The sequence below is a fragment of the Pseudopipra pipra genome, chromosome 5 (genome assembly GCF_036250125.1).
Source record: "Pseudopipra pipra isolate bDixPip1 chromosome 5, bDixPip1.hap1, whole genome shotgun sequence".
NCBI classification, from domain to species: domain Eukaryota; kingdom Metazoa; phylum Chordata; class Aves; order Passeriformes; family Pipridae; genus Pseudopipra; species Pseudopipra pipra.
The window spans coordinates 42,279,626-42,291,823 of record NC_087553.1 but is presented as its reverse complement, the minus strand read 5'-3'; the positions used below and the strand labels follow the sequence as shown (position 1 = coordinate 42,291,823).

Sequence of the window (12,198 nt, the reverse complement as noted above, 5' to 3'; positions counted from 1 at the left end):
GCTGACAGAGGCTTTGCAGAAGCTGTAACACCTACCCTTAGAAAGGACTGGTGGATAGCCTAAAAAGAGCTTCAACTTTCTCTTACTATGGAACACGACTCAGTTTGACCGGTCCACAGCTCTCCCCATTATACAATATTCCTATGACATGACCGTGCTGTTCACCTATCCATTTACAACCTGGTTACACCTTATCACACCGCCGTGCCGGCAGCGCCGGTGTTGTTGGGCAGGCCATGGCATCGGCGGCTCTGACCCTGCTCGGCAGGGGACGCAGCCCAGGCCGGCGGGCGGAGGCTCCTCCCGCCGCCGCCTCCCGGCGCCCCCCGCCGGGCCGTCCGCCCGCGCCGGGCGGGATGCGGGGCGCTCGCCGGCGGCTCTGCTCCGCCCTGATCCTCGCGTACGGTCTCTTCTCCCTCTACGCGGCCTACACCGTGTTCCTGCGGCCGCGCCGCTCGGCCGCCCCTCGCCCGCCGCACCGGGACCGCCGCGGCCAGCGAGGTGAGCAGGGCCGCTTCGGGCCGACGGCCCGGCCCGGCCGGGGCGGCGGGCGGGGACCGGAGGGAGCTCCTGAGGGAGAGCAGGGCCGGGGCCGGAGCCCCACCGCTCCCCGCTAGGCCTGCGCAGGCCGCGGCCATTTCCCCAGTGCCGCGGGAGGCCCCGGGTCGCGGCCCGGCAGTAGAGGAGGAGGAAGCGGTGGCGGCGGGGGTGTGCCTGGCCCGGGGCCGTGGGAGGGTTGTCAGGTGATGCTTGAAATTATGGATTCCAGAAAATTCTTCAGTTTTTCTAAACCCGTGAATCTGACCGTTTTACGTAAATTACGCTTTTAGGTTTCACAAATCATGTTGCCTTGGGGAACGAATGGAATCCATGGGAAGAAGACGAGAAGAACGAGCTGGCTGCTTCTCAGCAGAGATATGAAGCTAATCTTAAAATGATAAAATATGCGAGATCTCGCCTAGAACAGACCAGTCTTAGAGTACAGATTTGGGGAAAAGCAGCAATTGGTAAGCAGATGTAACCAGTGTCTACTAATCACATAACCTTTCTGATATAGCATTTTCCCCTGCTTTTTAATGACTATGTATATGATTAAATAGTATGTATATTTGTACATGAAGACTGTTAAGGAAATGGTAGCTGTTATTCAAATTTGTACCAATGTAAGAGTAGTTACACTTTAGTTTCTTTCTATCAGTTCTTTTCAAGGCTGTTTTTTGCATCTGGCAAAGAAAATGTCTCAAATAGCAGAGAAACACAGTTACTTTTTTAATCCAGTCTGGTTTACAGTACAACACAAGAACAGGCCTCTTATTTGGTTAAACAAGACTATATATTTTTGTCACATTTACACTTCCTGAAATAAAGCATCACACAGTGAGAAATAAACCATTTTCTGTAGTGCAGTACTACGGCCAGTGATGAGCTTGGAAATTCTTCTGTTGTAGAAGACACTGAGTTTACTCTACATAAACTGGGACCCAAAGTCTTCTCAAGCTCTTTAACTACTACCGACGACATAACATTTTTCTTATTTTAGCTTTTTGAAAATGCCAAATTTCCAGCTTCAGGTAAACTTGCATGTAGCATTGTAGAACACATTGGTAAATTAGCCAGTGGCACATTCCATCACAAAAAAAATGGTGTGTTTCACAAAAGCTTAAGAGAAGTATGCTTGTCCTTAAAATGCTGATTAAAATTTGCTCATTTTTAAGTGGTATGTGTGCTGGAAAGAGATGCTAACAAAAGTAGTGGTATATCTTCATCTACTGATATTTTGTCAGCCAGAGAATATCTTAAAGTGCCCCAATACGGGAAAAATTAATCTGAACTAATTCAAAGTCATACAGACTTTGAGAAGCAGTGTTCCTGTTATATAAGAAGCTCTGACATTTCTTTCCCGAGTTCTTACATTGTGATGCTTTTTCGTTTCCTAGAAGTTATTTTATTTGCTAGGAGTTTAGAGTATGCATGATCTGTGCATTCAAATTCTCCATCATGTCTTCTTTTGTGTAGGTCTTTACCTTTGGCAGCATATTTTTGGAGGGCACCTTGAGCCAGCTGATGGGACTGCACAGTGGAGAGAAGGAAGCCAAAAAGCAGGAAAAACATATTTCAGGTGTTGTTCATGATGCTGATTTCAATTGTGTAAACTTTAACAAATAATGCATTGGAAAGTTAAAGTACATTATAAGATGCACAGGTGGATTATTTTGCCTGTCTCAAAGTTGTAGTTATTTCAGTATCAGCTGCAAGTCCTTTTTAATTTTTTTGTGTTTTGATAACTATGTAAAATGTACACAACTTCTCATTCATTCAGTCATATCGTTTATTCATGGAAACACATACTTGATAAACGCAGCTAATCCTAGCCTAAACAAGTCACTGTTACAAAACAGAAAATCAGGGAGCAATTTCATCTGTTTTATGAAGGTTTGTGTTATTTGAAAAAAATAGAGAAAGAGCTACCAATGCTGAGAGGAAGGGCAGCCAAGAGACCTCAGTGGCACCGGGGGGGGGGGGACATAAAATCCTCAGAAAAGTCTTAAGAACTGGGGTTTGGGGGCTCATAGTTGACGACAACAAGTGTGGAATTTTGAGGCAAGAGGAGGTCTCCTGCTATTTGGTTTCTCTGTATTCAGGGAAAAGGGTCTTGGTCTTGCATCAAAACTTTGTTTCTGTTTATAACAAAGGCAATCTGTGAGGACTAGCATCTGTGTAGCTTCTTGACTTGCAAGACAAAATTTTATATGTAAAGGAAGATTACACTTAAAGCACTGTTTGCTTTAAAAATGGTGCTTAATCTGTGATCATGCATGTTTTAAGAGTGATGTCAAATGTTTTATATTATTCAGTGAATCATATATTCTTTTCTCAGAAGTCCTATTTAATACCATTGTAAGGCTTTCTGTAAAGATACAGTGAAGGATTTTTTATCTACTTGGCCAGTTAGCCAGTCTGCAATAGTAGATCTCCTGCAACATTAAGTCACTTGCACCTGGACTCACCTATTAAAAAAGTTTTCTCTTAATACATAAAATACACACTTAAGTGAGTGTAACTTCTGAAAAATATCTTGTTTCAAAAGAGTGTTTTTTTCTTACACAATAAGATGTGGTTTTAGTTGAAATTTGTGGGTAGTGTTTGAAGTAAATATGTGCTGGTGAATTGAAAGGGGTTTTTAAGTGATCACAAAAGTTTTTTATCATTTTGAATTGTTTATTGATGTATCTAATGTTGAACACGAAACAGGCCATAGAATATTTTCAGTAATGCCTGCATCACATTCATAAGAGATTAAAACTGTTTTCTAGAAAGATATATAGGCTTGATTTATGCACAGCAATTATTAAAGAGTCTGTCTTATATCTAAGGAAACTGATGAAATTGTGTACTCTTAAAAAAAATAGCTGTATTCCTTGTCTGCAAATAAAAGATGATCCTACAATATTAGAGAATCAACTATGAACGATGCTACTGCATCTTGGTAGTCTCCTTGACAGAGCTTTCCATTCACAAATGTAGAGAAAGAATACAATGCTTTCTTTGAATAAGGACCAGTGCCTGTAGTGCTGTCTTGGTGGAAGAGACTTTGTTGTTCCTAGAATTAAAATCTCAGAAGTCCAGAATTTAAATCTACAGAAATCCATCACATTCTGCCAGATAGGTTATCCTCTTGGTATTCACATGCGAATTTCTTTCAAGCTTTTCAAGCCATGTTTATAACATGAAAATAATTTGCTGCACTTAATGAATCTGTCACTTGACTGATTATTATTATTTTACTTCTAGTGTGCCTGTTTCAAATGATTGATAACCTCATATGATTCCTTAGGGTATGCATGTCTCAAAGAAAAAGTTCTGTACTTGCATTTAAATATCTTCTTGTTGTGTTTAGATGGACCAGGGATAATAGAGTCCTTATTTTAATTTCAGCTTGGATGCTAGATCCTATAAAATACAAAGCTTAAGTTTGGTACCAACATAACAAAACTTAACTTTTGAAAGGCTAGTAGGAACTTGTAGTGCAAAGTATAGAAAGTATGCAAATATCACTGTTAGTTTAACAACTAGGCTTCTGAAATGAAATAGCTGAAGTTCTACTTTTTGCTCAAATTGGAAATACTATTTTGCATTTTTGTTGTGAAAAAGAATTAGTACATGATTTTGGCTGCTCACTGGTTATAAGATTTTCTAGAATGTTGACTTTACTGCCTGGCTGAGGTAAATTATCTCCATTTGATTACTAGATGAGGCTAGAGGGAACTAGCTGAGGTGACCTATTTGGAGAATATGTGCTGCTCTGCAGTTTTTGTGGTAAGTCTAATGATTGTTAAAAAATAGAGGTCTAATAAATGTTTTCAAAGCATATCAACTCTAAAGACACAAAAATGCCAAAATATCACTTGAACATAGTTGCATGAATTTTGTATATTTATGATGGAGAATAAACTTATTTAATATAGATTTTGCTGGCTTCAAGCTTTCACCAAAGAAGCTGCCTAAAGAATACTGAAACTATCAACTTCTCCATGAAATGCAGGGATGTTTATTAAAAAAACATGAGTGGAGAAGGAACTACATAGCTGTGGATTTTAATGTCATGTTGGCATGTTCATACAAGAGGCAGGAGAGCAGGATTTAGCACTTTATTAGGCCTAGAGCAATTCACATCCTTCTCTCCTGTCATCTAGGAAGATGTTGTAGGGCACGGAGTGCCAAACTACTTATCTCTTATTATTAAGTAAAAGCATTCCTAAATTTCTGTTCCACTGATTAACACCCTCTATTTTATAAACATTCAATGCTGCCTTGCCTCAGTCCCTGTTAACCCCAGTTGTTCTGCAATTATTTGCCATTCTCCTACCCTCTGTACACAAATTGCAACCATCTGGATTCATGCCAGAATGAAAGCATATTGGTCAAAAAAATCAACCAGCAAAGGTTTTTATCTGTCGAAGGATTCCACCAGGGATACCTTGTGGCAATTCAGTTTTAAGAAAACCTTTTGGTGAAGCTTTTTGAAAATCCAAATGCATTACATCTACTGGATCCTCTTTATCTGTGTTCTTATTGACACACTCGTAGATCTTCATCAGATTAGTAAAACAGGATAATTAATTTCCAGCAGTGCTTATCCATGTATGTGGTCAGTGATCTTACCTTTTGATAAGATGCAGTGATCTTACTATTCATTACAGACTCTTCCAGAGATGGAATTCATGCTGACTGGTCTCCTCCAGGGTCCTCTCAAGTTGTTTCTGTAAATGGGAGTTCTGTGTTGATGGGTAGACCCATATGTCTCTTCATAATGACACTGCACACCTTTGCCAGCAGTTCTGCAATTTCATGTTCCTTCAGAACTCTCAAGTGAATGCCATCCAGGTCCAAATTCTCTGTTTGATATAATACTTACTATGTTTAAACTTGTATTTCTTTCTGAAGGGAATGAGTTTACATGTAGGAATCTTCCTTAGTTTTCGATTAATTCATATGGGGTTTGGGAAGTATGTGTTATTTACTTTTTGGATTAAAGTGCTTGGGCTTCTTATACAGTGTTTGGGAACAGTCTGCAAACTCCTTGAAAGCTTCTTGTGATTTGTACTGCTCCTTCCCAAGTTCTTATCCTGATTTTTTCATCTTTATGTAATTCCTTTATTGCATATGGAGTATCTCTACACTATGTGGTATGATCTCTCGTGCTGCAAGTGCTAAACTTAATCATACTGCTGTTACAGAATGACTGTGTGACTAACACCTTTGGAATTGGGTCTGGAAGACCCAGTCTAGAATACCATCTTTTTGTATGGATTCTATGATTAGTAAGGAAAAACAAGGACTTTGTAGAAAGCAAGTCATGTATTTAGTCAAAAAAATGTAATCTCCCCATACCATCTTTGATCTAACCTTCATGTGAGTAGTTACTGCTGTTAGTACTACTGCCTTAATTTTGCAGCTTTTGTAATCTCCCTTACATTTCCCAATCCCAATTGTGTTCTGACTGGGAGTTAATAGTACAATCCTAGCACTGTGTTTTTATTATTAAAGTATGGGATTTATGAGACTTTCATAGTGTTACCTTTTTTCCCCACTGTAATTTTATGCATTTAAACTTCATATTTTTCTACACACGAATCAGTACTTCCTGACCTGTACATCCTGCTATTTCTGTAAAGTTGATGCTCTCAAACTGCTGTGTCGTAGATAAAACCTTTTCCCCCATGTCTCTTTTTGCAAGGTGATCACTGGACCATCTACATATCCTAGTCACTATTTTAGGCATTCTGAAGCTCAAGGTATTCTCTCTTAGGAATCCCAGTGATTCTGTTCTGATCGTCTGTTAAACTTTGGATTTAAGTCTTGGTCTGACTTACATTTAATCTATTAGAAGTCTTGATTTCAAGTCATGAGTTTCATGAATCTTGGCTCCAAAATATGCCACTCCCACCAAGCCAGCAGCATGTCAGCTTAACTCAGGTTTAAAATACGCTTGTTTAAGGTCAGTCTACTCCAGATAACCTCACTGGGACACAACAGCTTTTGTTGTGAATTTTTTTTTCCTCTCTAGGTACACTTGAACTGAAGCTAGCTGTCAGTCTCAGCACTTCATGAGTTAAAACTCATGCTCATTATAACTTAAGTTTTGCTGGTAGCTGAAAAACTAGTGCAGCAGACCTAGAAAACTTATTAAAATTATTAAATATTTTATGATTTTGCCACCTGACTGAAATTTCTCTGTTAAATACATTGTGCAAGATCTAGAAATGCCATTTTCTACCTAGAATGTTTGTGCTTTCTAGCATATACAGCAAACCTAAGTTTACATTTAGATAAATACCTCTTGTGTTACTGATTCTACTCAGTAGAAACTTAACCAAAATTACTGAGAAAAGTAGTATGCCAGACCAGCTAACTGTCCCTCTTAATGATACCTGGTTTAGTATACTCACCAGGTCTTTGGGAGGACCTTCTCTTGTTCTAATACAGCAGTCACTGGTTATTACTGGAATTAAGACCTTTAGTGAACATCAAAGTACACCACTTTTTTAGAGGTGATTGATTTACACATGTTTTTAGGTTTGAGTATAGTACTAGTTCTGATTTATTGACAAAATACTTTATTTAAGTTTAAATCTCCTTTTTCCCAACAAAGATGAAGGCAACCTTAGTCCTGTGTTAAGCAGTAGATACTAACAGAGGTGGTTACAGTTCGCAGTATGTTACATCTGCTTTATTGATGAAAAAATAGTCTCAGGATTACAGACTGTGTAGTAAGGGTGTTTAGAGGATTAAGGTCAATAATTCGTTTTACGGGTGTTTACTGTTCTCATTTTGGTTTTCTCAGCTTCCTCACCGGCCCATCTGTAGTTCCTGGCTACTTCTCGGTGGAAGCGGAGCATGTGGTGCTCGTGCTGAACGGGAGGGAACAGGCGAAGGTGGCCGCCGCCACCCAGTGGCTGCACTACGCACAAACGCTGATTCAGACCCGCAAAATCCGGCACGTGGCGGTGGTGCTGCTCGGAAACGAGCACTGCAACAACGGATGGATTCAGCCATACCTGAAAAGAAACGGAGGATTTGTGAATCTACTCTTTATTACCTATGACTATGCGCTCGTAAATGAAGAAGATATTTTCCAGTGGCCTTTGGGAGTAGCTACGTAAGTGTTGTAGACAGAGGTTGCAATTGAAACAATTGTTGTGCGTGAGGTACGGAAAATATGACTTACTGCTGATGCCCAAAACAATTATAGCAAGTAAATTGTAGAACGTGATCCTATTAATCGTTTTATAAATCAAACATTGGGATCCTTTGAAATTGCATTTAGAAATAAAAATGGTAATAGGAAAAGAATGGCAGTGTTTAGGGAGCTTGGAAGGCTTTCTGTTTGTTTTTTCTTTAGTAGATTCGCTCTTGAGATTTATCATGTCTGCTGATGTAATATGTACCAGTGACATGGGGGATTTAAAAGATACTTATGTAATTAAGCTCCACGTACTCCTTGTTCAGAAATGGAAAGGTGATTCTGGTGGTACTTTTTTTAACCCCTGTTATGGCTCTTAAAAGGCAGTTGTGTGCTTCCTGGTTTGAGTTGTTATACTCCAGTATCACAGCAGCATAAGATGGCTTAACTGCATGCTTACAAAAACATTTTTATTATACTTATCTGCTCAAACTACTTGTGTGGAGTAAATAAAGGCTTGGTTCAGTTAGGTGCACTTTTACTTCTTATTAACAGAGACTTAATAGTGGTTTAGCTACTTATCACAGTAATATAAGCTGAAAGGAGCACAGGATTATTTTCATATCTTGTGTTGAATTTGAATTCAATTTCCTGTATTGAACCAGTTGGCTCCATCTGGAAAACTGTATGGAGTTTTTTATATATAGCTTGAACTTGCTTACAGTGTCTCTGAAATATGATAAATTTGGATTCTTGATGGTGTCAGAAAATTGTTGGCATTGGAAGTTCCTAAGCAAAAAGAAGTTGAATTTTGAGATGCAGAGATTAAGGTGACAGTTAACAGAAAGCAACAACATTTACAACAATAAACTAAGGTGCACAGCTGGGTGGAGAAAGATAAATATGGTATCAAAATGGAGGTTTGCAGCCCTTGCACACCAAGGAGCGTAAAAAATGTGGTTAAAGGTGTGAACGTGTGCCAGATTTTCCAAGTGAAGAAAGAAAATGAAGATGTAGAATGCTGTAAAAATATTTGTCATGAAGGAAAGAATGGTTCTCAGAAAGTAAGTGAATTAACATTCATCCCACAGGAGAAGAATGAGGAAAGGACCATCCATCAAATAATGTACAACAAGCTTTTTAGTAGCCAAAAGATTAGATTATTGAAGTCCACTCAGATCAAAGTGAGATTTTGCTTTGAGAGGTTACCAGTGGTATTTTCAGTTGATAGGCATGCCCAGAGATTAAGGTAGCTGAGACTTAAACACCATAGTTACCATTAACCTGGCCATTTCAGTCAAAACTTGTGGTTGCATCAAGAGCAGCTGCTTTGGAAAAGCATGTTACTCAAGGACACTTTGTAATATGCACACATAGTATTTCTGGTCTTGAAAAAAGACATAAGTATTTTGGAAAGTCTCTGAAGAGAGTGGTGGGGGCAAAGAGAATAAAGACCTACTTTTAGGACAGGACTTAAAGTGGTTTGCTTGTGTGTGGTTTGCTGTCTGTGTTTATATATGTGGATTGGCAAGAAACAGGTGCTTTTAGTCTTAAAATCTGATTCAGTAAAGATGAAATGGTGCAAAATGTTTTTCCTTTGACATAAAACATATAGTTATCTAATTATACATTGTTTTTACAGCTACAGAAATTTTCCAGTTGTAGAACCCAGCTGGTCAATGCTACATGATCCAAGATCATATCTATGTAATTTCTTAGGGACAGTTTATAAGAACTCTTCTAGAGAAACCCTAATGGAAATTCTGAAGCAGGATGGGCTTGACAAACTTTGCTGGATTGCAGCCAGAGAACAGTAAGACTTTTAATTTATTTTGTGAAAATATTAAGATTTTCTTGCCTGGTTCATTATTACTAATCTTTTCTTGAGCATTAAAAAATAGTACAAATAAAGGTAATCAGTCTTAATTAAATCAGAGAACATTGCTGAGACTCTTTGTGTAGGTCTTCATAACAGTCTTTCTGTTGCTATATTTTACATAAAGCATATTTTTAAATGCATAGAAAAATCTCCTACATATACAACCATCAAAGATCATCAGGTTTTTTTCTTTAATATATTTGATTATGGTGGGAGAAGAAATATTTGTCTTGTGTTTTTTGTGGTTTAATGTCTTTAACAGAAGAAAGAAGACAACCATATTTTGTTGTGTTCCATATAAGAGAGTGGATTTAATCTGTACAGCATGGTTGTTTTTTATTTCAAGTAGGTGGAACAGATCTTTTGACTGACAAGAGTAGGGTTCTGATTGTATTTCTTAATTTTGAAAAGCAACACTTATAAAATGTTTGATAGCAGGCACAGCAGTGCTTAGGAAGACCTCAGCTACCCTGATGAAGAGTCTCAGGAGATGGATTGTATCTGTGACATAGACTCTTATCTCACAGACATTCTGGGGCACTTCAGGAGATGGATTCTGGTTACATGGATTGCTTTACATCCTAACTTTTGAAAAGCAAGCCTCTACTCATGTAAAGTATTTGAGGCCAAACAAAGTAATTAAAAAGTCCATCAAGTCCCTGTTGGTCTGTTTCTGAACTGTGCTGTGAAGTAAATTGACATATGCATCATCCAGGTCATGCAGAAGATTTAAAATGGCATTTCAGGTTGTTTCTTACACTTCTACGTATTAATAATTTCCTAAAAGGACGACATCTAACATGGTTACAGTCTATTTTTAACAGTGACATTTTCAATAAATTTTTAGAAGACTCTTAAGAGCAGTTAAGACTAAAAGTAAAAGCCCATTGATTGTGTGTGTAATATAAAATTCTTACATTGACAGCATTTTCATCTTTATGCATAGTTGAAATTAAAGCATATCACTTATTTTTTCGTTGCAGTGTCTGTGGGAAAAATATTAATTTTAACCCCCTTTACTTTCCTAGGTGGCAGCCTCAAGAAACAAATGAAAGTTTCAAAAACTATCAAGATGCCTTGCTGCAAAGTGATTTGACATTGTGCCCAGTGGGAATAAATACAGAATGTTACAGAATTTATGAAGCTTGTTCATATGGATCTCTGCCTGTTATAGAAGATGTAATGACACCGGGTGATTGCGGAAATTCATCAATGTACCACAGTGCTCCATTACAGTTATTGAAAACCATGGGGGCTCCATTTATCTTTATTAAAAACTGGAATGAGCTTCCTGCTGTTCTAGAGAAAGAAAAAAAAATGAGCTTACAAGAAAAGATTCAAAGGAGAAGAAAGCTTTTAGAATGGTATCAAAACTTCAAAGCATGGATGAAACAGAAATTCATTATTACTTTGGAAAATTCATTTTTGCCCAGTGATAAAGGATAAATTGTCCCTTTTGAAAATCTAGAATAGATTGCCAGCTTAATTTCCATTAACCTTCTGAGGCAGCTTGTACAGAAAAGTAATCTCACAGGGTGGATGCGTTCCTTTTATAGTCAACAGAATTGCTTAACGATTTGCAGAGAGGTTGTTGACTTAGTAGGGTGGTACTCTGCAAGGATGGCAACAATTTCATTACTGTTTTCACAATTTCCATGTTCCTGTGTGACCTGATAAAATTTTTTTAGGATAATATCTTTGAGCATGTGAACTTTTTAAAATCCAACATAAAAATATCAGTTGTGTTTGAAGAAAAGAGGAGAATGAAAGCTGTATGGCACAGGGTAATTTATTATGTAGACTGAAGCAGAAAAGTATTACAGCAAAATTGTCAGGTTTAGCACATCCCAGTAAGTGCTTGTTCTGAAAATGTGAACCGTTTACTTGATTGACATTTCATTTCCAAGAAAGTGGCTATAAAGACTGTGAAATAAAAATATATATTTCAAGGTAAAAATAGAGAACTCTTTCTTAAAAATACTTCATAGCAATATATTTCCCCTTTAACTTCAGTTATCAAAATGGCTTTCTTTCATTTCTATTTAGTCTTGGGACGTACCTTTCTGCATTTCTGCTGCAGGAACATTCATTACCTGCAGTTGCTGCTGTGCATTCTAAACACCGGGCCTTAAACATGAACCTGTTTGTAGCTTACCAGATTTCTCAAGATCTGCTGAAACTTGTCAACTCCAAAAGAAGTATAATATTGTATGTTTATGGAGCTACATGTACCACAAACAGTTTCAATGCTTTTTTTGTTAAATACAGCTGAAGTGATCTGTTACTGTTCTTGCCCATCAGGAATGAGTCTGTGCTGTTACCTGTGTGTTTGGCTGAGCAGTGTGACTGCACACACACCACTGGCATAACCAAAGAGTGTGTCATAGACATTTTTCCATCTTACAGCAGCATGACATATGGGTTCATTCTCGTACAGGAATTCAAAGGCTGGTGCAACTCTACAGCTAAGTAATACTCATTTGTGTAATGATACTATCTGGTGGTGAAATATGTGCCATAAGAGCATTTCTGTGGTTTTCTTTCAGTTTTCTTGCATCCTTTCTGTGTAGCATCAAAAAAAAGGCACCAAACCAACAAAAAATTGAATCAAAACCCAAAACATAAAAACACAGGG

At 38.1% G+C, this 12,198-nt stretch overlaps 1 protein-coding gene across 1 annotated transcript; it reads left to right on the top strand.

Annotated features, from left to right (window-relative positions):
- Positions 1 to 301: 301 nt before the first annotated feature.
- On the top strand, positions 302 to 11,520 carry RXYLT1 (ribitol xylosyltransferase 1). Its single transcript, XM_064655798.1, has 6 exons — positions 302 to 501; positions 831 to 1,007; positions 2,017 to 2,119; positions 7,346 to 7,660; positions 9,327 to 9,497; positions 10,592 to 11,520. Exons 1-6 carry the CDS (start codon positions 357 to 359, stop codon positions 11,007 to 11,009), a joined length of 1,329 nt encoding a protein of 442 aa, XP_064511868.1. The 5' UTR covers positions 302 to 356; the 3' UTR covers positions 11,010 to 11,520.
- Positions 11,521 to 12,198: the final 678 nt, after the last annotated feature.

Excerpts from the sequence above, each read along its gene's own strand:
- RXYLT1 (XM_064655798.1), top strand. The coding sequence starts at position 357 with ATGCGGGGCGCTCGCCGGCGGCTCTGCTCCGCCCTGATCCTCGCGTAC. Across the intron at positions 502-830 it reads GGACCGCCGCGGCCAGCGAG|GTTTCACAAATCATGTTGCC; the intron begins GTGAGCAGGGCC and ends TTACGCTTTTAG. Across the intron at positions 1,008-2,016 it reads TTGGGGAAAAGCAGCAATTG|GTCTTTACCTTTGGCAGCAT; the intron begins GTAAGCAGATGT and ends TCTTTTGTGTAG.